The sequence below is a fragment of the Protopterus annectens genome, chromosome 4.part0 (genome assembly GCF_019279795.1).
Source record: "Protopterus annectens isolate FY-2018-M chromosome 4.part0, PAN1.0, whole genome shotgun sequence".
Taxonomy (NCBI): domain Eukaryota; kingdom Metazoa; phylum Chordata; order Ceratodontiformes; family Protopteridae; genus Protopterus; species Protopterus annectens.
The window spans coordinates 688,997,436-689,018,551 of NC_056733.1; the positions used below are offsets into that span (position 1 = coordinate 688,997,436).

The following is a 21,116-nucleotide window of genomic DNA, read 5'->3' on the forward strand; positions in this document are numbered from 1 at the left end:
CTACCAGTATGAACCTTGTGCATATGTACTAAAAATACGGTGGATGAAACAATGAAATATAAAGTTGTTTGCTAGCAGCAACCTCTTCATTAGTCACATATCTCTTTAATGTGGAATTATTTAGTTAACTTTTACTTCTACAGAGATTGTGCATATGTACTGATACTGGTGGAGTGTAGACTTTAATGATGGAAATGTTCTGAAGTGGCCAGTTTTCTTATTATTGGTTCATTTTTGTTTCACTGCTTACTGGAAAAATGTTCAAAACAATAAATTTAAAATGTACTCAACACCTGCACTGCATTATACAAGGAATATAATTTAATACAATCAAGGTGCATCAAAGAACACATGCATGTAACACCTGTACTGTATTATACAAGGAATATAATTTAATACAATCATGCATGTTTCATGTGCAAGGGGCCTGTGATTTGAAAAAAGCCCAAATATTATCTTTATCCACCACTGGCCAGATGCATTTTCTTTGAATGTGGGAGAATGCTGTTTCAATGAATGTGAGTTTCAAGGGCAAAGATGTTTTAATGCTAAGTCTATTTTCATTGCGAGACTGCATTGCTTTGTTTAGCAAATGTTTCCATGTGTTTGTGCTGTAAAATATAAAATAAAAGCTTTAAATGAAATCCAAATCATTGTAGAAGTAAAGCAGTATGCACATTACAATGTTTATGACAGATGGGGGTGAAATAACCAAATAATGGGACATTGGAATGGCTGCAGGGAAGAGCTGTATAAGGAGGGCCCCCCTTCGACCATGATTTTGTGAGGGGGGGGAAGCACGGTAAACTCAGACAGCCCCAGGTGGCACAAATTGTAGCTATGCCACTGATCAGTAGGCTATGGAGAATTACATTTGGAGGTCTAGCAAACTATAATATTCTTTTGCTAAGATTAAAATATTGCCTACCATTAAATGCCCTACTTTTACCATAAAAAAGCCACATACTGCAAGTTACCAAAAACAAAATCATCATCTTCTCCCTTCCCAGTGAACACCATTGCTACACATTAAAAAAATGGTTACAATTTACTACAGGGTCTGCGGCCATATTTTGATAGTCTGTTCTTCAGTTTGCATTTGAAAGCTGATATCCCACAATTCCACTGGAGTGGGTGAGGTTACATAATTATGTATGCAAATTTTATGTTAATCAGCATACAGATTGGTACCTACTTTTCATGGGCTTTGTCCAGATTTTTGCTGATTCCAGGTTGAGAGGTATGCTCAACACCTAACAGTTAAGAAAGTAGGAGAGATAAAATGGTGATGTATAATCAATTCTAAGGAAAGTCTCCATAAAACAGATTTCCGTAGAAGTTAGAAGAGAGGAAAGTGATGAGGATCTGGAAGATTTTATATTTTAATAGAAAGGCAAGCACCAACATCTTGGAAGAAAACTGTGGTGGCTGTATTACCATGCAAGCCCCAGCTTCATACAGACCCACTTCAATATTAAACCACAATTATGAAGCATGTATCTGTATTAGCTAAAAGAATAACAAAGGTGTTGCCAAAATTGATAGATATGGATCACTGTGATTTTGTGGAGAGCAGGTAAATGTTTGACATTACTAGCACAATGACAATCCAAAGGGAAGCAGAATGTAAGAAAATACCACTGCTGTTGGCGGGTCTTGATACAGAGAAACCATTTGACAGAGTAAGCGGGAATCTTATGAGTAGGGTAATGGAAGCATTTGTATTCCCTGACAAAATAAGGTTAATTGAAAGGATATATGAAGGATCAAAGGCAACAAGAATTAGAGTGGGAGGGCTCCCCTGATAAGACTGGGGTGTCTTCTCCATTATTTGCTTTATATTCAGAGTCATTTTCTAGAAAAATAAGGGACTGAAATGTAAAGATAGAATTGGTAGGTTATCAAGAAACGTTGGCTTTATTTGCAAATTATGTTATTTTGTACCAGATACATCCAGAAAAGGCCATCTCGGTTACCTGTGTTGTAGAACATTTTGAGACAGTTTCAAGCCTTTTCAGGATATAAAATTAATGATGATAAAGGCTATAGCTGTAAATCATGTACCCACTCATGAATTGGTTCAGCAATACCCATATCTAGTAGGACACGATAAGATGAAATATTTAAAAGTATGGATTTAAAAGGTTTCGGTCATAGCAACTATAGATATGTGGGAAGAGGCTAAACAAAAAAATGCAAAAAAAACTGGAAGTTCATTTATGGTTATGGATAGCAAGATGCAAGCAGTGAATGTTTTTAGTCCGTTTAGTTTTACATACTGTCAGGCATATTTTATCAAAAGAGGAGAAGTTGTAAACAATAATTAAGAGTTGAAGAAATGTATCTGGAGGGGGGAAGAGGGCATGATTAAGTGGGACACGTTGATCCTACCAACAGGACAAAGCAGTACAGAATTACCTGATTTAAACAGATATTTTAGAGCTACAAATTTAAGGTTCATATACATTAACACAAGCAGAAGGTTATAATTCAAAGCAGAAAGGGACAATGATGAAGGGGTGGGGGTGGGGGGTTAAAGAAAATTAAAGGACTTTTGGATGCAGGTCCTTAATGAGAATACTAACCATACAGCACATTGAATACATTCTGCTTTATGAATATAAAGAACTAAGCCAACACAAGAATGCAGAAAAGAGATTTTGTGAATATTGATGACTGCAAGTAAGGGAGTAAACAGGAAGAGGGATTGGAATTTAATGGAGAAAGCTCTCAAAGAAACCAAGGTATTGGGAGCAAATAACTAGAAAGGAAAAGATAATAGACTGGAATGAGGCCAAGATGATGTCTGGACTGCAGGCTGCAGACTTTTTTGCCTATCAGGAAAGGATATCAGAATACAGGCAAACAGAACAGAATAGGGGAATCTTAAGTAAAAGACCTACTCTGGTAGAGTTTTCAGTTGACTCTAGAACAGAAGATGATGTTAAAAATAGAGAATTAGCAGAGCATACAAAATTGGTTCTTACAGCTGTTGTGCAATATCAGATGTGTTTAGGAAAGACTGGAGGGAGAGACTGGAAAGATAATTTGAAAATGAAAAATCAAAGACTACACCAAATGTTTATCAAGTACTGAATATTATAAAACAGATAAAAACTGGAAGAGGGGTCTTTAAAAAAGGAAAGGAGTAAATTACATACAAATAAATGGAAATTTTGGTAACAATAAATGCAGAATAATGTTCAGGAGGAGGAACGAGGTTTAAGGGAAGGTAGGAATTCAGCAATTTAAGAAAGAAAATATGTACAAAGGATGTAAATGGAAAATGTTAATATGGTTTGTTTTCTTTTCTGTTGATGTAGGTTTGCTTGTCTTAACCGATAATTAAATAAAGATGTTTTAAAAAAATAAAAGAGGCACTATGAGAAAAAAATGAGCTTTGCTTGCTGATGACATTATCTTGTACCTGACAGATCCTTAATTTGACATTAGAAAGTTGTAGGATATTTTATATTTTCAGAGTACAAAACAATTCACTGTTGCATCCTTTGTTTTAACTATGTGCCTAAACATTAAATTATTTCACCAATACCAATTTGGGAATAGAAAAAGATGAAGTATTTAAGTATATTGATTAGAAAGGACTCGAAACATTTCATGCAGTCACCAAGAAAATTTTTATACCGGATTGGTAGAGGCCCAGGTTAACAACGACCGCCACCAGTACTGTTAGACTACAGGGTGCTGGCAGAAATTGGGCTACTGTTGGCCGAAGGAGGAGAAGAGGCGGAAGACATGGCCGAAGGCAGGAGGAGAGGAGAAAGGCTGGTGGTAGTGAGGGTCGGAACTTTGAATGTTGGCAGTATGACTGGTATAGGGAGAGAGCTAACTGATATGATGGACAGAAGGAAGGTTGGTATATTGTGTGTGCAAAAGACCAGATGGAAGGGGAGTAAGGCTAGGTGTATCTGAGGTGGGTTCAAATTGTTTTATCATGGTGTGGATGGGAGGAGAAATGGCGTAGGAGTTATTCTGAAGGAACAGTATGCTGAGTGTTTTGGAGGTGAAAAAAGAGTGTCGGATAGAGTGATGTTTATGAAGCTGGAAATTGATGGTGTAATGATGAATGTTGTTAGTGCGTATGCTCCACAAGTTGGGTGTGCAATGGATGAGAAAGAAAACTTTTGGAGTGAATTGGATGAAGTGGTGATGACTGTACCCAAGGGTGAGAGAGAGTAGTGATTGAAGCAGATTTCAATGGGCATGTTGGTGAAGGGAACAGAAGGGATGAGGAAGTGATGGGTAGGTATGGTGTTAAAGGAATGCAGAAGGTCAGATGGTACTGGATTTTGCGAAAAGGATGGACATGGCTGTGGTGAACACATATTTTAACAAGAGGGAGGAGCATAGGGTGACATACAAGAGTGGAGGAAGATGCACACAGGTGGATTATATCTTATGTAGAAGAGCCACTTTGAAGGAGATTGCTGACTGTAAAGTGGTGACCGGAGAAAGTGTCATTAGGCAGCATAGGATAGTGGTTTGTAGGATGACGTTGCTTATCAAGAAGAGGAGGAGGAGTGTGAGGGCAGCACCAAGGATCAAGTGGTGGAAATTGAAAAAGGGTAATTGTGAGGTAGAGTTCAGGAATGAGTTAAGGCAGGCACTGGGTGGCACTGAAGAGTTACCAAATAGCTGGGTAACTACAGCAGAGCTAGTAAGGGAGACAGTTAGAAAGGTGCTTGTTATCACATCTGGACAGAGGAAGGACAACAAGGAGACATGGTGGTTGAATGAGGAAGTAGAGGAGAATATACAGAAAAACAGGTTGGCAAAGAAGAAGTGGGATTGTCAGAGAGATGAATAAAGTAGACAGGAGTATAAGGAGATGAGGTGCATCGCAAATAGAGAGGTGGCGAAGGCTAAGGATAAGGCATATGAAGAGTTGTATGAAAGGTTGGACACTAAGGAGGGAGAAAAGAACCTCTACCGATTGGCTAGACAGAGGGACAGAGCTAGGAAAGATGTGCAGCAGGTAAAGGTGATAAAGGATAATGAGGGAAACATACTCACAAGCGAGGAGAGTGTGTTGAGGAGATGGAAAGAGTACTTTGAGGGGTTGATGAATGAAGAGAATGAGAGGGAGAGAAGGTTGGATGATGCAGGGATAGTAAATCATGAAGTACAATGGATTAGCAAGGAGGAAGTAAGGATAGCTATGAAGAATGGAAAGGCTGTTGGCCCAGATGACATACCTGTGGAAGCATGGAGGTGTTTAGGTGAAATGGCAGTGGAGTTTTTAACCAGATTGTTTAATGAAATCTTGGAAAGTGAGAGGATGCCTGAGGAATGGAGAAAAAGTGTTTTGGTACTGATTTTTAAGAATAAGGGTGATGTGCAGAGCTGTAGTAACTACAGAGGGATATAACTGAACAGTTCCAGAGGGATATAACGGATCAGTCACAGCATGAAGTTATGGGAAAGAGTAGTGGAAGCAAGGTTAAGAAGGGACGTGATGATTAGTGATCAGCAGTATGGTTTCATGCCAGGAAAGAGCACTACAGATGCGATCTTTGCTCTGAGAGTGCTGATGGAGAAGTACAGAGAATGTCGGAAGGAGTTGTATTGTGTTTTTGTAGACTTAGAGAAAGCATATGACAGGGTGCCTAGAGAGGAGTTGTGGTATTGTATGAGGAAGTCAGGAGTGTTAGAAAAGTATGTAAGAGTGGTACAGGATATGTACGAGGGTAGTGTGACAGCGGTGAGGTCTGCGGTGGGTGTGACAGATGCCTTTAAGGTGGAGATGGGGTTACATCAAGGATCAGCTCTGAGCCCTTTCTTATTTGCAATGGTGATGGACAGGTTGACAGACGAGATCAGACAGGAGTCCCCGTGGACTATGATATTTGCAGAGGACATTGTGATCTGTAGTGAGAGTACGGAACAGGTGGAGGAGACCCTGGAGAGATGGAGATAGGCTCTAGAGAGAAGAGGAATGAAGGTCAGCAGAACTAAGACAGAATATATGTGTGTGAATGAGAGGGAGGATAGAGGAATGGTGAGGATGCAAGGAGTAGAGGTGGCAAAGGTGGATGAGTTTAAATACTTGGGGTCAATAGTTCAGAGTAACGGTGAGTGTGGAAGACAGGTGAAGAAGAGAGTACAGGCAGGATGGAGTGGGTGGAGAAGAGTGTCAGGAGTGATTTGTGACAGACAAGTACCTGTAAGAGTGAAAGGAAAGGTCTACAAGAGGGTAGTGAGACCAGCTATGTTATATGGGTTGGAGACAGTGGCATTGACAAAAAGGCAGGAGTTTGAGCTGGATGTGGCAAAATTAAAGATGTTGAGATTTGCACTGGGTGTGACGAGGGTGGACAGGATTAGGAATAAGTATATTAGAGGGTCAGCCAAGGTTGGAAGGTTTGGAGAGAAAGCCAGAGAGGCACGATTACATTGGTTTGGACATGTGCCGAGGAGGGATGCCAAGTATATTGGGAAAAAGATGCTAAGGATGAAGCTACCAGGAAACAGGAAAAGAGGAAAGCCTAAGATAAGGTTTATGGATGTGGTGAGAGAGGACATGCAGATGGTTGGTGTGACAGAGCAAGATGCAGTGGACAGGAAGAAATGGAAACAGGTGATCTGCTGTGGCGACCCATAATGGGAACAGCCAAAAGAAGATGATGATGATTAGAAAGGATTCAACTCTGGCAGCTAAAGATATGTGGGAAGAGGCCAATCAGAAAATTATTGAAAAATAAGACACTGGAAAGTAATGGCCATGAACAGTAAAATGCAGACAATGAAATTTTTTTTTTTTAGTTGTTTAGTTAATCTGGTCCTGTACATTGGTCAGGGATACGTCTATCAGCCAGAAGAAAAAGCAGTGGATGAGATTAAAAGGAGTTAAAGGAATCTGAGAAGAGAAGAGTGGAAGAGAAAAAAGTCAGACAAACCTATTCTTGTTGAACAGCGTGGTTTAGGAAAACTCAGTTTGAAGGTATACTTGCACTCCAGTGTGTGTATGTTTTCAGAAATGCTCCTAGCACACTGAATAAAATTCTACACACACTTGTCACATTAATACAGGCACTGCCCATTGTGCATTGCATTTTTACTGCCACTAACATGCCCACTGTGCATCCTTCTGCTGCCTGCTATCACTGAGTACATTGGGGGAAGGAGCAAGGACATTTTCTCCCTCTGCATTTGCTTAGTGACAGGTCGCCTACTGTGCTGCATACTTCTCTATGCCCAGAGTGAATTAGAGACAACAATATGTCTCTGGAGATGAATTTCATTTAAGCCATGTGTCCCGAACCAAATGTACCCCACAGGGAAATATCTCGGAACCTAACATTCTGAACTTGACATACGTATATGCAGTGCCCAGACACCAAGTAGACTGATTTTGGGATACCAAAGTCAACATTATCAACAAGTTCTGCCCATGCTCCGAGCATTACCCCACAGCAGACTAAACCAATGGCAAGTGCTTTTCCAGGGGGCTTGCCCCCTGTACCCCCCACATCTCCTACTAATTATATATACTAACTCAGAGATCACAAAATCTCCAAGGAAAAGAAATATTCACCTACTTGGGGATCGTCGATCCTACATACCTGTCGACCAAATTGGGTCACTCTACTGGGTGTCATGGCACTTTCTGTTCAATCCAGTGCCAGGCACTCATACATACATATGTAGGGAGAGCATGTGAGAACAGGCAGATGGTTATAGAGCAAAGTAGAAAAAAAAATGGTGAAGCAAGGTGGGAGAAGGATGCAGAGATATTGGAGTTTTGGAAGCAAGCCCTCAAGGAGAAAAGAAATAGCTATACCGTGTGTACTTTATAAAAACAGTGTAAAATGCACATACATATAAAGTGGCAGACATTATACAGAATAAGATAGAGAGTGAGTGGAGAGAGGACACTGTGCCAGTAGGAATGCATACAAACTAAGGGTATAGAAAACAAACAGGAGATAACAGGAAGTAGAGGAAGTGAAAAAAAAAACTGCATTAACGGGAACAAAACTGGAATGGAGAAGCAATACAGAGTGAAGATGACAAGCAGATGCTTAACTGCAGGCCACAGAATGCCTTCTATATCAGGGACTATTCGCATAACATAAAACACAGAGTTGTAACGAGTGAAAGGCAGCTCTGCTAGGGGTTTTAGTGGAATCATGAACATATGTTATCAATACCAGGGTAATTATCAAGGCATACAAAATGCTACATAATTATAAAAAGAATCATGGGAAATTAAAAAAAAAAAAAAAAAAAAGGCTTGGATGGAAGATTAGAACTACATCTTACAAAAAGGCAATGGGAATATGTATAAGGCCCCTAGCTATGCTACGAAGTCTAGAAGACTTAAAATATCTGCAAGGAAATATTTGCACACGTACTTTCCATACTCAAGCAGGCTTCAGAGGATTTTCTCTAAAGTGGAGAGCAAATGTTAGAGATGGGAAGGGAATGAGATTGGAAACTGGGAACATATTTTCTAGGAACGTGTGGTACAGAGTTTAAGAGCTCCTACAGACTATTCTGACAGTCATTGGTGGAACATTTTATATTAACTAAGGAGATGATGCTGTTGTGTTGGTATGTACATACACAATTGCTGAGATGCAGCAAAGCCTTACGTTTATTATTCGTAGTCAAAAATGGCAATACACAAAAGTGTAAATCAAAGATTAAACGTGCAGTAAATTAAACTAAACTGAGCATTGTCAAAAAAGTAAAAGACCAAATGCTGGGATCGTTAAAAGATAGAGGAAGTCATTTTTTGTAAAAAAATAAATGGTGAATTTGGGAATAGTATATATAAAATAATGTTCAAATACATGGCTAAAAAAAGCAGGTTGGTTGGAAGTGAAAAGTATAGGAATATGTTCTAATGTACAAAAATCAGCAAACAGCTTTATGATAAAAAAATATAAAAGGTTAGTGCTGCTTGAAGAAGAGCAAGCAAAGAAGAGAGAAAGGAGTGGGGACAGGTAGTTTCAACTGAACAGATCTGACTATTCAATTAACATACGGCAGTAAAAACAAAATATCAATGATAGTATTACTTCAGTGACCGACACTGGCCCCACATGCCAGCATCCTTGAGAGAGAGTGTGAGAAAGTGTGTGTGTGCATCCATGCAAAGGATAGGGTGCTGAAAAATTTGCCACATCAAAAGTATATATAAACAGTATAAAGGTGATTAATTTTATGGTCAATTGCACTTTCAAATTCCAGAGAAACAACACATTTCTGGTACAAGATGTATCCCCAAAGAGGGGCAACAGATACTGTACAATAATTATCCATTTCTTTCAGTGTGAGAGAGGGGAAAACCATTACAAGCTAGGAATAAGCGTGAAGTATTCCAAACTAGTGGATAGGGAGGATTTGCTTACAGATTTATTTTCAATTTTGCAACATATTACACCAGTATAACAAAGACTTTTGGATAGGTGTGAACACTGATGGAGTATACACTGCCCAATACTATCGTAATGCAACTGAAAAAAGAACGAAATACTTAAAAAGGAAATTATGGTGTCAATATGCAAGTGTTAACATTTTTTTTTTTAATAAATATGCATATAGCCAGGAAAGATTACTCAGACAGACAACATAGATATTGGGAAATTTATAATCAGCAGTTAAAAGAATTAGCAGTAGTGCCATAACAAAGTTCTCAGTGTACCCTAATGTTTCACAAAACACAACAGGTTGTGCTACATGACATTCAAAAATAAGGACTACATCTTTCACACAGCTCTTCTGTCAAGGGAGTTCTGTCATGCTCTTTTCTATGCATCCAAATACTTTTTTGTGAATATGTGTAAGAAAATTCAGAGAGGGATCGTAGCAAACACAGCCAACTGAGAGCAGTAACTCGTGAAAGCCTATGACTGAAAACTTTTCGGACAGAAAATCTAATAAAAAAATTAGAAATTGGAGATATTTGATAGCTATTTATATTCACTAATAGTAAGAGAAACAAGTTATAGCTTTAAGTTCTTCAAATGCTGTACCTTTGTTAAAGATATACAGTCATTAATATCTATCATGCAGGTCGTATTACTAAAAATAAACATATTGGACACTAAAATAGAAAGTTTCACAGAAGAATCCAGAAAGAAAATGGAACATTTAGAAATTCTTATAAAACAGCAAGACGCACAAATCAGCAGCAGTGTAGAAGCTTTAAGTGACCATGAAGGGAGAATAACTCGAGGCGAATCTCACAATGAATTAATTTTATTTATTTATTTGACATTTGCTGACTGGGAATGTCCGACTGAGCTAGAGCCCTTTTCCAGTAGGGGCCCGGGGAGAAAAGCTATACATAGCCACAAAGATTAAATACCAGACATGACATTTTTTGAGAACATTTCAAACATATAATTTAAGAACATTACAGAAATAAACATAGGAGTGGTAAACAGTTACAAAAACAGAAATTAGACTACTTGAATTGTACAGAGCTTTAACGGAGAAGGGGTCAGAATATTAATAAGTAAGAAGTAAGAATAGGATATGTATTTTCTGGGGGCATAGAGAGTAGGTACCAAGTAGGGAGAAAACAAGTACAGATGAACAAGTGGGAGATAGCCAGTGGTAGTTAGTGAGGACAGACAGAGGGGTAGGGTAGCAGGGAGTAGTTAAAATAAAATCTCTGGTTTATAAATAAAAGTTGATGATTTATGAAATACAGTGACATGAAACAATATCAGAATTGATGGCATACATGAAAAATACGAGGGAGACAATAGCATTAGCATAAAATGTTAAATTTACCTGAAACATTATCTTTTGGGATTGAAAATCACATACATCATTGAGATCACCTTAAAAGAAGGAAAACTTACCACCACATTCAATAATAGTCAAGTTTATGTCCAGCATGGAAAAAGACCAAATATTAAAAAACAGCATGGTCCAACCCACCCATTAAAATAGGTGAGCATGTAATCTGATTTGGCAATGCCTATTCCAGTTAATATGTAAAAGAAAATTCTGCTTGTCACGGATTAAATAACTTAAAAAAAGCAATACTAAAGATTATGAAAAACAGTTTAAGACCTAGAATTAAATGAATGCAATCACTGTAGAGATTACACTGAGATGAACAGTATGCCCTTTGAAGAAATACACAGGAGGATTTGCACAAAACCCCTGTCACCCCTGGGATTCCGGATATTGGCTAAGGCTCTTGCCACCCCCATAGTGCCTTTTTTAGGCAAGGCTCAAATTCTAAACCTACCACCCTAGTAAACAAAAATGGGAAGAAACTGAGGGTAATGCTGCTCAATGCCAGAAGTCTAAATCTCAAAATGCACGCACTCGAGGCCCTTCTCAGTATGGAGAACATCGATGTCTGTGCTGTAACTGAAACCTGGTTCAAGGCTCCTGAGAGCACTCCGGCACTATTAGGTTTTACCTCATATCATGCCCGCCCCAAAACCCGGACCACACCACAAAAGGAGGGGTGTATCCATATTCATAAAGGATACCCACACCTCCAGATTGGTGGCAACGCATAAGCCGGAAACCATCCAGGTGCAACTAACCATAGGCAAAACTGCTCTACAAATTGTAGCATGCTACAGGCCACCCCCTCAAACTCAGGAACCCCACACAGCTTTCCTGAAGACACTGGAGGGTATAAATGTATCTCCAAACACCATCATATTGGGTGACTTCAACTACCCGAATACAGACTGGGAACATTACTCAAGCCCTAACTTTCTAGCCCAACGGTTCCTGAAGTTCATAAATTCAAATGCCATGGAACAGCTAGTCACTGTTCCCACGAGAGGAGAATATATACTAGATCTCATTATCACAAACATGGGGACAAAATGCTCCACACCGGAAGTATATCCCTCATTGGTGAGATCTGATCATAAACTAATCTCACTGGAAATCCACATCCCGCCCCCACCCCAAACAAAAAAGACCACAGTGAAGAACTTCTCTAAAGCAAACTTCACACTACTCAAGACTGGTGTGGTATCCTTGAAGGCCCCTGAGCCAGTGGAAACCACAACCAAAGCTGCGGAAGCCCTTACAAATGCCTTCTATGAACACCTCCAGGACTGCATGGATCAGGCAATCCCAAATAAAACCAAGACTCTTTATTAACTCTGTATTAACAGCTGATTGGTTGTCACTGATTTTAAATAGGCAATTTTCTGTGTGTGTTTTATTGTCTGATGAAGGGTTGGTGAACCGGAAAGCGCTTACGTTGTTGGAACTTTTTGTATTAAAACAGTTTTACATAGCGGTGTCTAGCCAGTCTTTTTTCTTGTAAAATCCATAAAAGGGAAGTCACCCCTGATCATTATTAGTAAAAAAATACGAGCACTCATAAAATCAACTAAGGCCAATTTTGAGAGAAAAATTGCCATGGATTCAAAGGACAATCATAAGGCCTTTTTCAGCTATATTAGGAACCTGGGTGGAAACTCCCAGATATGCTCAGAATTAGTCCAAAATGATACAAAAATCACTGAACCCACAGACATTGCCAACATACTGGCAGACAGGTTCAGTGCAAACTTCACCCGGTCTGCCCCCCTAAAGGAGAGATAACTATCCCAGCAGAGTGTAGCCTCCCAGACATCTCAAATGCGCAGGTGAAAGCTGCTCTCTCTAAAGCTAAAAACACAGCATCAATGGGACCGGATGGTGTCCCCAGCTGTGTGCTACATGAGCTAAATGAGGAATTAAACCCGCACATAAGGCAGCTGTTTAATCTCAGCCTTACCACAGGATACGTGCCTAAGGAGTGGCATACAGCAACTGTGGTCCCACTCCACAAAGGCGGTGCCTCTACGGACCCTGGTAATTACCGCCCCATAAGCTTAACAAGTCTAGTCTGCAAAGCTATGGAGAGGATCATAATGGAGCTCATAAACAAAGATATAGGGACTTGCAGACATTGGACCCGACCCAGTTTGGCTTGTCAAGGGCAGATCATGCCTTTTGAACTTGGTCGACTTCTTGAAACAGTCACCAAGGCCATTGATGAGGAAAGGCAGTCCATACAGCCTACCTTGACCTTGCAAAGGCCTTCGACACAATACCCCACTCGGGTATTGTAGAAAAACTTACCAGCTTAAAAGTAAACCCATATGTCACAAGATGGGTTGCAAACTGGCTTAAGGACAGAACCCACAGGGTTAGAGTTGCTGGCGCTATGTCAGACTCCAAGCCGGTCACAAGCGGTGTCCCACAGGGCTCTGTCCTTGGCCCCCTATTGTTCGGCATCTACTTCTCAGAAGTACAGGCCAACATGGGAGGACTTTGGCTGACAAAGTTTACAGACGACTGCAAACTGGGCCATAGTGGAAAGTGCATCGGACCCGGATATCCTTCAGAAGGGACTCACAGAAACCGATAGCTGGTGCCAGAGCCATGGCCTGAAGTTAAACGCCAAAATTGTATAGTCATACCCTTCGGGAAAAACAAGGTAACCCCAAGCTACCATATAGGCGGCAATCCACTAAGCACAGAAGAGGTTATCAGGGACCTGGGGACCCAGGTTGACAGTGGCCTTTCTTTTGACACTCACGTTGCTAAAGTGGTTAGAAAGACCTTCTACATTGCCCACCTGATCATGAAGGGATTCACATCCAGATCTAGTGAGGTCATTGTTCCCCTGTACTCTTCACTTATCAGACCAATGATCGAGTACAATGCCCCATTCGGGATGCATCTCACCCGACATCTGCAGCAATTGGAGAGACCCCAAAAGTTCCTCACCAAAAGGATAAAGGGACTCCAAAATCTGTCATATGCTGCCAGATTGAAGAAACTCCAGCTCTATTCAGTTGCATACCATCTGCTCAGAGGTGACATGTGCCTGACATACAAGGCCATGTCCAACCCGGAATTAATGGACATGCTCCACCTCAAAAATCCAAATCCACCAAAACCACTAGAGCAAGCGACTTAAACCTTAGCACGGATATAAATAGGACGTGCTGGAGGGATAGATTTATCACTCAGAGACTCCCTATGCTGTGGAATAAAATCCCGATCCATGTGAGGCAGAGCACCTCGCTGGCTCTGTTCAAGAGAAATCTTGACCTGTGGATGGGAGATCGTAGGTTTATCCCGGGAATCATCTCTGTGTCACTGCTGGACAGAGGCACAACAAACTAATGGGCACAGTATTTTTTCATATAAGGGGTGGCGTAAGTCACAAAAATTTGGGCTAGGCTTATAAATGCCTTAGGGCAGATAGCCTAGTATAAACTTATGAACCTATAATAGCTATGAAAATAGAGCTGCAAAGAGCTGGATAGAATTTCTAGTGGGAAGGGTTTGCTTACTTTTTGAAGTCTAGCAATATTCAAAGCACAACTTGCCCACAGGTACTGGAAGTAGTAACCTGCTGGGATAAACATTGCTGAATGTTTCAGTGAAGTGTACTTGCTGAAAATGTTAGTTTTGCTCGATACAGAGCAATGAAAAGAAGAGCCTAGAGCATTACTCAAGCTGTAGTGGTGTATACAGTCAGTGGACATCGACAAACATTCTGGCAGCTGACAAGAAGAAATGCAGGATAAACGGCCAATTCCTAGTGATCTCTTTTTACCCATACTTATCTGAAACTACAAACAAACCTGACCATTGTATAAATGTTTCTCTTCATTTTTGCCTGAGGATCAACTCCTTGTTTTTTTTTTTCTAGAAACCAAAGCAGTCAGTAAAAGGACTACAAAATACTAAATACATTTGGACTACAAAACACTAAATACATTTCTATATATAAAAGAAAACTCTCCAAGAACACTGTAATAAATATAAACATTTAAGCTTTAGTGCATTTAAATTTCTAAGTTAGTTAGTAATGCTACACTCCATTCAGTATAACTTGAGCAATCTTTGCTCTAATTGCATATTTGGCAGTTATTTTAAATAATTGACCCAGTCATGAACATTACAATGTAATGTTCTTTTAGCAAAGGGGGGTCTTAGAGGTACAGACTGGTTTAAAACATTAACAGTATCTGAACTTTGCGCACCCATTTCCTAAGTTAAACATAAAAAAGTATGAATACTGTATGCTGCCAGTTTACCTGCAAATTTTAAAAAAGGATATTAACAAGCATAACAGTTACGCAAAAGTTAAATCCTATACATTACCATCATGAATAATAATAACTTATCAGGAGATGCTTACCTACTACACTGGTTTTCTGTACTTCTGGCTCTGTGCCATTGTAAGCACTTGGAACAGCAAAGAAGAACTCCTCCATGTCTTTCAGTTCTCCTTCAGCTATCAGCTGTACTCTAATGAAAACAGTAAATGCTCAACAAGATGAAATACACAAACTCATTCCTTTTTAAGGGCAAAATCCAACAGTATGTTACACGTGGTCTGTTTGCAAAACTGTTCTTCTGATTACAGTGTATAATTTAAATACAAAAATAAACAATGCACAGTTATAAATGTGTCTAGCTATAGTTCATAAATGTTACAGTCAAAGACAAGTCATAAGATGCACAACTTTAAAAGCACTCGCAGTTCGGTATTCTCTGCAAAAAAAAAATGTCTGTAGCTCTATTACACTAGTTTGCTATGTACACCCAGCTGTTTTTCCCAGCCTTTTTGTCCCCGCTACAGACAGCCATCAAACCCTCTCAGTCAAGTGGCCCATTCATTCCACATACACAGGGTGACAGATATCCAAGAGGGGCCCAACTTTAGGCATCTAAGAGAGGTTCAGTTTTTCTTTGCAGCCCTAACCACAATGTTAATGTCCAGTAGCACACCAAGAGTTCAGTGTACAATGGATGTCAGCAAGGGGCTGTCATTAAATCAAAAGGTGCTTCAGCAAAGTATTAGTTTAAGGGTTTGCACACTTATGGAACCAGCGTATTGTACTTTATTTTTTTATATTTTTTCCCCTAACAGATTTGTTTTTCACTTGAATTGTACAGGTTACAGGTCACATTAAAGGTGGGAAAAGTTTTGAAATAATTCATTGTGGTCTCATTTTCTTATATCACAAAAACTTGGCATTTTAACAGGGGTGTGTACACATTTTATATCCACTGTACATGTCCTGTCATTTTTCCTTTGAAAACTGCTTTTCCAATTTCTCTTAACAGTCTTTAACCTCCTCCAATCGATTCTTATAGTTGGCATGCAATATTTTATATGCCCTACTAATTATCCCTTTAACAGCAGCTTTTTTCTACACTCAATTAAAAACTCTACTACAGCAGGTGTTTCAATTAAAATTCTCCTGCCCCCATTCTCTTTGTCTATTCTCAATATCAATACCTGGTAGGGAAGGCAGTCTCTAGCCTGCAATCCAAATGTCAACTTGGTTTCATCTCGCTCATCTTTCCAGCTCTGGGTATTTGCTCCCAATATCCTGGTTCCTTTCCCAGTTTTCTCTGGTAAATTCCAGCTCCCACTTATCCATTTCCTGCACGCCTAATTGTTGCCATCCGTATTGAAAAAATCTTTCTTCATTCTCAGATTAGCCTTGTTCTTAGAAAACTTTCTGCTACTTTATGCATATAAAAGTCTGTATTAATTCTCCTAAAAGGATCTGTATCAAAAACTCCACTCTCTCTATTCCTTGCACTCCCCCCCCCTCCATCATTATCACATTCCATTTTGAATTGTAACCTTCTGCTTATGTTATGTATGTGAGCCTTAACTGTGTAGCTCTAAAATACCCCTTCAAATCAGGTAATCTTAAACCACCTTGTTCTACTGGAAGAGTCAACGTATCCCAGTTAACTCTTGCCCTCTTAACCTCCTGGATAAATTCCTTCAGTTCTATTGCAGTCCATAAATTCTCCTCTGGCTAATAAATATGCCTGACCTGTATATAAAACTGAAGGAACTAAAAATTGTGACTGCTTGTATCTTACCAGCTTCTAGTTTATCAGTTTTTGTATTAGCTTTTGTTTAAGCACCTCCTACATAACCTTAGCTGCCATAAAAAAAAAGCCTTCTTAATCCATACTCCTAATTAATTCATCTTGTGTCCCCATGAATATGGGAATTGCTGACCCAATTAGTTTGTGGGTACAATTTGCAGCAATAGCCTTAATTTTATCTTCATTAAACTGTATACCCTGGAAAGACCTGAAACGGTCTAAATATTTCTAGAACACTGACATCATTTTCTGGATTTATCAGGTACAAAATGTAATCTGCAAATACAGCCAGCTTTTCTTAATTACCATACCAACTATATCACTGAATTGGTGGGTTATTTTCTTTGACTGTGGTTCTAAAATAACAAAGGGTAAAGAGGACACCACTGCCTAGTTCATTTGTTTAAACACAACTTATCAGAGAGAAACTCTCCTTCTAATTCTTGCCACTGATCCTTCATATATCCCCTTAATTAATCTTATTACTGTACCAGATATTGTAAATGTTTACACTGCTCTACTCAGAGTCCCTGCTTATTCTGCTGACTGCTTTCTTTGCATCAAGACCCACCGACATTAGTGGTATTTTCTTATTCTGCATCCCTCTGGATCATTATTGCTTTATTAATATCAAATGCTTGCCTCTCTTCCATAAAAACCTCATTGATCCATACATATCAATTTTGGCCATTCTTTTAGCTAGTATAGACAAACACTTCATAATCATGGTTTAAAACTGAAATTGGCCTATAAGAAGATGGGTGTGATGGGTCTTTACAGTCACCACAGCTTTCCTGTTACTGTTCATCTCCTTTTAAAATATTGTTAAACAAAAAATCTTCCAGATCTTTATCACTTTTTCCCTCTTAACTTCCAAACTTCTGCAAGAATACCATCTGTTCCTGGAGACTTTCCCTGAAGATTGATTATACATCACCATTTTAACCCATCTCCTCTTATCTTAAATGTTAGCTGTTGAGACTCATCTATCTCTAATCTTAGCATAATAAACTCTTGCATAAATTTTTCCATGTTTTCTTTCCATGTGTTCTCTTTCCCGATTTCCAAATTCCTCTGATTTATTCAAACATTCATACATTTCTGGAATATCTCCAGTAACTCTACAGGATCTCTTGTTATTCTTGTTATAAGCTCCCCAAGTTTAGTCATTATGCTATTTTTTGTGCACTAGAATGAATAGCTGCTTAAAAACAATATTTCTAAACATATGCATATTACCCATATACTCCCTTATTTTCACTTTGGCACTCCTCTTATTCTGCAATACATAAACCTGTCAGCCCCTCTAATTCTTATTACTTCTTAACCATACCATTTCTCTTATTTCTACAGCTTGTTTAAACTCCATTTTCATTTTATTCCACTCACTTGCTATTTCTTAAGCTATCTCTATCCCTAACAGCTCTCCATTAAATTCCCACTACCCACTCTCTAAAATTCGTCTCTTAATAGATATGTGGGAAAGCCCAGTGTCTCATTTTTACTTCATTACCCTGCATTTTTATATTGGTTTTTATTGGTACATAATCGGAAATATTCATTTGATGTGTGTAAAAGCTTTCAATGAAATGAACATGTTCTTGTGAAATAGACTTAACTACTGTACCATGGGGAATATGTTACTGCTACTGAACTCACATCTTCCATACCAAATATTTTCCTAAACTTCTTCAGAAATCTACCCTTTTTTGTTACATTTTCCTTCTAGCCCCCCCATACATCCTCACTACTGCAAAGCATAATATTCCCTGCTGAAGGCTGGTTATTTCTCAATTTTCTTAAGCTCCTCAAAAGCAGTTCTTGTTGGAATATAAATGCATGCCAGAGTAATCCTCCTCCCTTACCAATAACCCCTTACTACCTCAAATCTACCATTATTACTGTTTTTCCCCCATCACTACTGGAGCCCCTGTTGTAATTAGTATAATTACTCCACTTTTCCTTTGTCCTTGATATTCTGCTGAATATCCATTTTGAAATCCTCTCCTTATCAAATTCAAATGCTCATTTCTTGCCAAGTGGGTCTCCTAAAGCATTGTCATACCCATTCTGCATTTCTTAATATAATTCAATGCTCTTTCCTTGCTGTCAATATCTGTTAAGTCCATTCATGTTCCAATGTAATATGGATAGTGTAGTCATTTTTTAAACAAGAAACATCTTTATTGAAGAATCATTCATAACATAAGCAATCACATATTTATATAAAGAAACTAGATTGACATTTTCAGTTGCAAACACTATACATCACTTATCTTCTGTATAGTCACAGTCATTTAAACATTACAAAGTTCATTCAATTGTTGCCTGCCCTTAAATCACATTCCCCTCCTCCAAAACATAATTTTGCATGTATTGTTCCAACAATTCCCTTTTTTCTATGTAGAATTTCTCCTGCCATTTTCAACAGATCCCATTTACAGTTTTTTTTTTCTCTTTTACTATAGTCACTATGTCCAGCACAGTTGGGTGAGACTTTGATTTCCATTTTCCAGTAATAGCTTTTTTGGCAGCCATCGCAATTAAACTCAGCAAAGTCTTACTATGTCTAGGCAATTCAGAGTCTTTATTACAGTTCATAAAATCATTTCTAGCTACACCAATTTGCTCACCCAGTATTTCTGACAGTAGTCTGTTGGGAACTTTTAAAGTCTGTCAACTCATTACATTCCTAAAACATATGCGCCTGATTATTTATTTCTTCCTGTCACACCTCCAACATTTGCAGTCTACCTGAGGAAACATCTTTGTGGAGTATGTTTGGGTATAAAAACACCAATACAAACACTTCCAAGCAAAGATCCTAGATGTTCTAGATGTTGTTGCACATTTCAGAGCCATACATATTTCCTCAAATTGTTTCTTTGTGAACTACTTATGCAGTCTCTCTTCACAATCCTTTCTAACCTCCTCTGATTGATTCCTATAGTTATGCAATATTTTATATGCCCAACTAATTATTCCTTTAAGAGCAACTTTTGTTCTAGACTCTACTAGAAACTTTACCAGTGCTGGTCTATCACTTAGGCTCACCCTATTCTGTTCTCTTTGCCTATACTATATCAGTCCTTGACAGGGAAGGCAATCTCTAGCCTGAAATTCACATTAATTCTTGGCCTCTTCCCATTCTATTGCCTTTCCCTCTCTTTCTCCCAGTACCTTGGTTCATTTGCCACTTTTCTTCAATAGAAACTCCATCCCCCTCTTACCTATTCTCTGTACCCCTAATTGCAATCATCCCCACTGGAAGAATCTCCTTTCTCCAGTCACATGCTGACTTAGTTCTTAGAAAATTTTCTGCTACTTTATGAATACAATATTCTGTATGGTGGCTGTTATTCCCCCAAGGATCTGCATCCAAAAATCATGTATAGGTGCCTTGTTTGTAGCTCTGAAATACCCCTTCAAATAAGTAATCGCAAACCATCTTGTCTATTGGAGGATCAACTTATCCCACCTGACACTTGCCCTCTTCCCCTCCCAGATAAATTTTTCAACTCTATTAATTGCTATCCACAACTTCACCTCAAGTTGATAAAAATATGCCTGACCTACACATGTTCATTGCTTGTATCTTGTAATCCATATAACAGAGCTTCCAGTTTCTGTTTTCGTATTATCTTTTTAGTCTCTTCCCACATATCCTTAGCTGCCATAACAGATAACAGAATCCTTTTTAATCCATACTCCTAAGTACTTCAATTCATCATGCCACATAAATATGCGTTTTGCCAACAGCTATTGTCTTTGTTTTATCTTCATTAATTTTGTATCCCAAAAAGACTTGAAACTGTCTCAAAGTTCCAGAACAGTGAAATGTCCTTTTCAGGTTTTACCAGTAACAAAATAATATCAGCTGCAAATAGCCAACTTTTATTGATTACCACACCAATTATATCCTTGAATTTTTCAGCCCCCCCCCCTTATTTTGCCAATGATTCTAAATGTAATGCAAATGAAGGGAAAGAAGACACCTCTGCCTGATTCATCTGATCAAACAGAACTTATCACAGAGAATTCCCCCCAACCATTTTAATTTCGCCTGTGATCCCTCGTATATCCTCCTAAATCAGGTTACTTTATCAGGGAATGAAAATGCTCAAAAATCCCAGCTTACTCTAAAATGATTTTGTTGCATCAAGGACCACCAACAACGGTGGTATTTTCTTACATTCAGATTGCCTCTGGATCATCATTGTTCTATTACTGTTGTC

General features: G+C 38.8%; 1 protein-coding gene across 1 annotated transcript in view; it reads right to left on the reverse strand.

Moving 5' to 3' along the window:
• Positions 1-21,116, reverse strand: part of ANAPC5 (anaphase promoting complex subunit 5) — a 1,323,163-nt gene that overhangs the window by 1,217,862 nt on the left and 84,185 nt on the right. Inside the window, exons 3-4 of the mRNA XM_044069767.1 lie at positions 15,164-15,273; positions 14,604-14,667 (exon numbers count right to left, since the gene is read on the reverse strand). Of these exons, the coding sequence (XP_043925702.1) occupies positions 14,604-14,667; positions 15,164-15,273 (174 nt within the window). The remainder of the gene's footprint in view (positions 1-14,603; positions 14,668-15,163; positions 15,274-21,116) is intronic.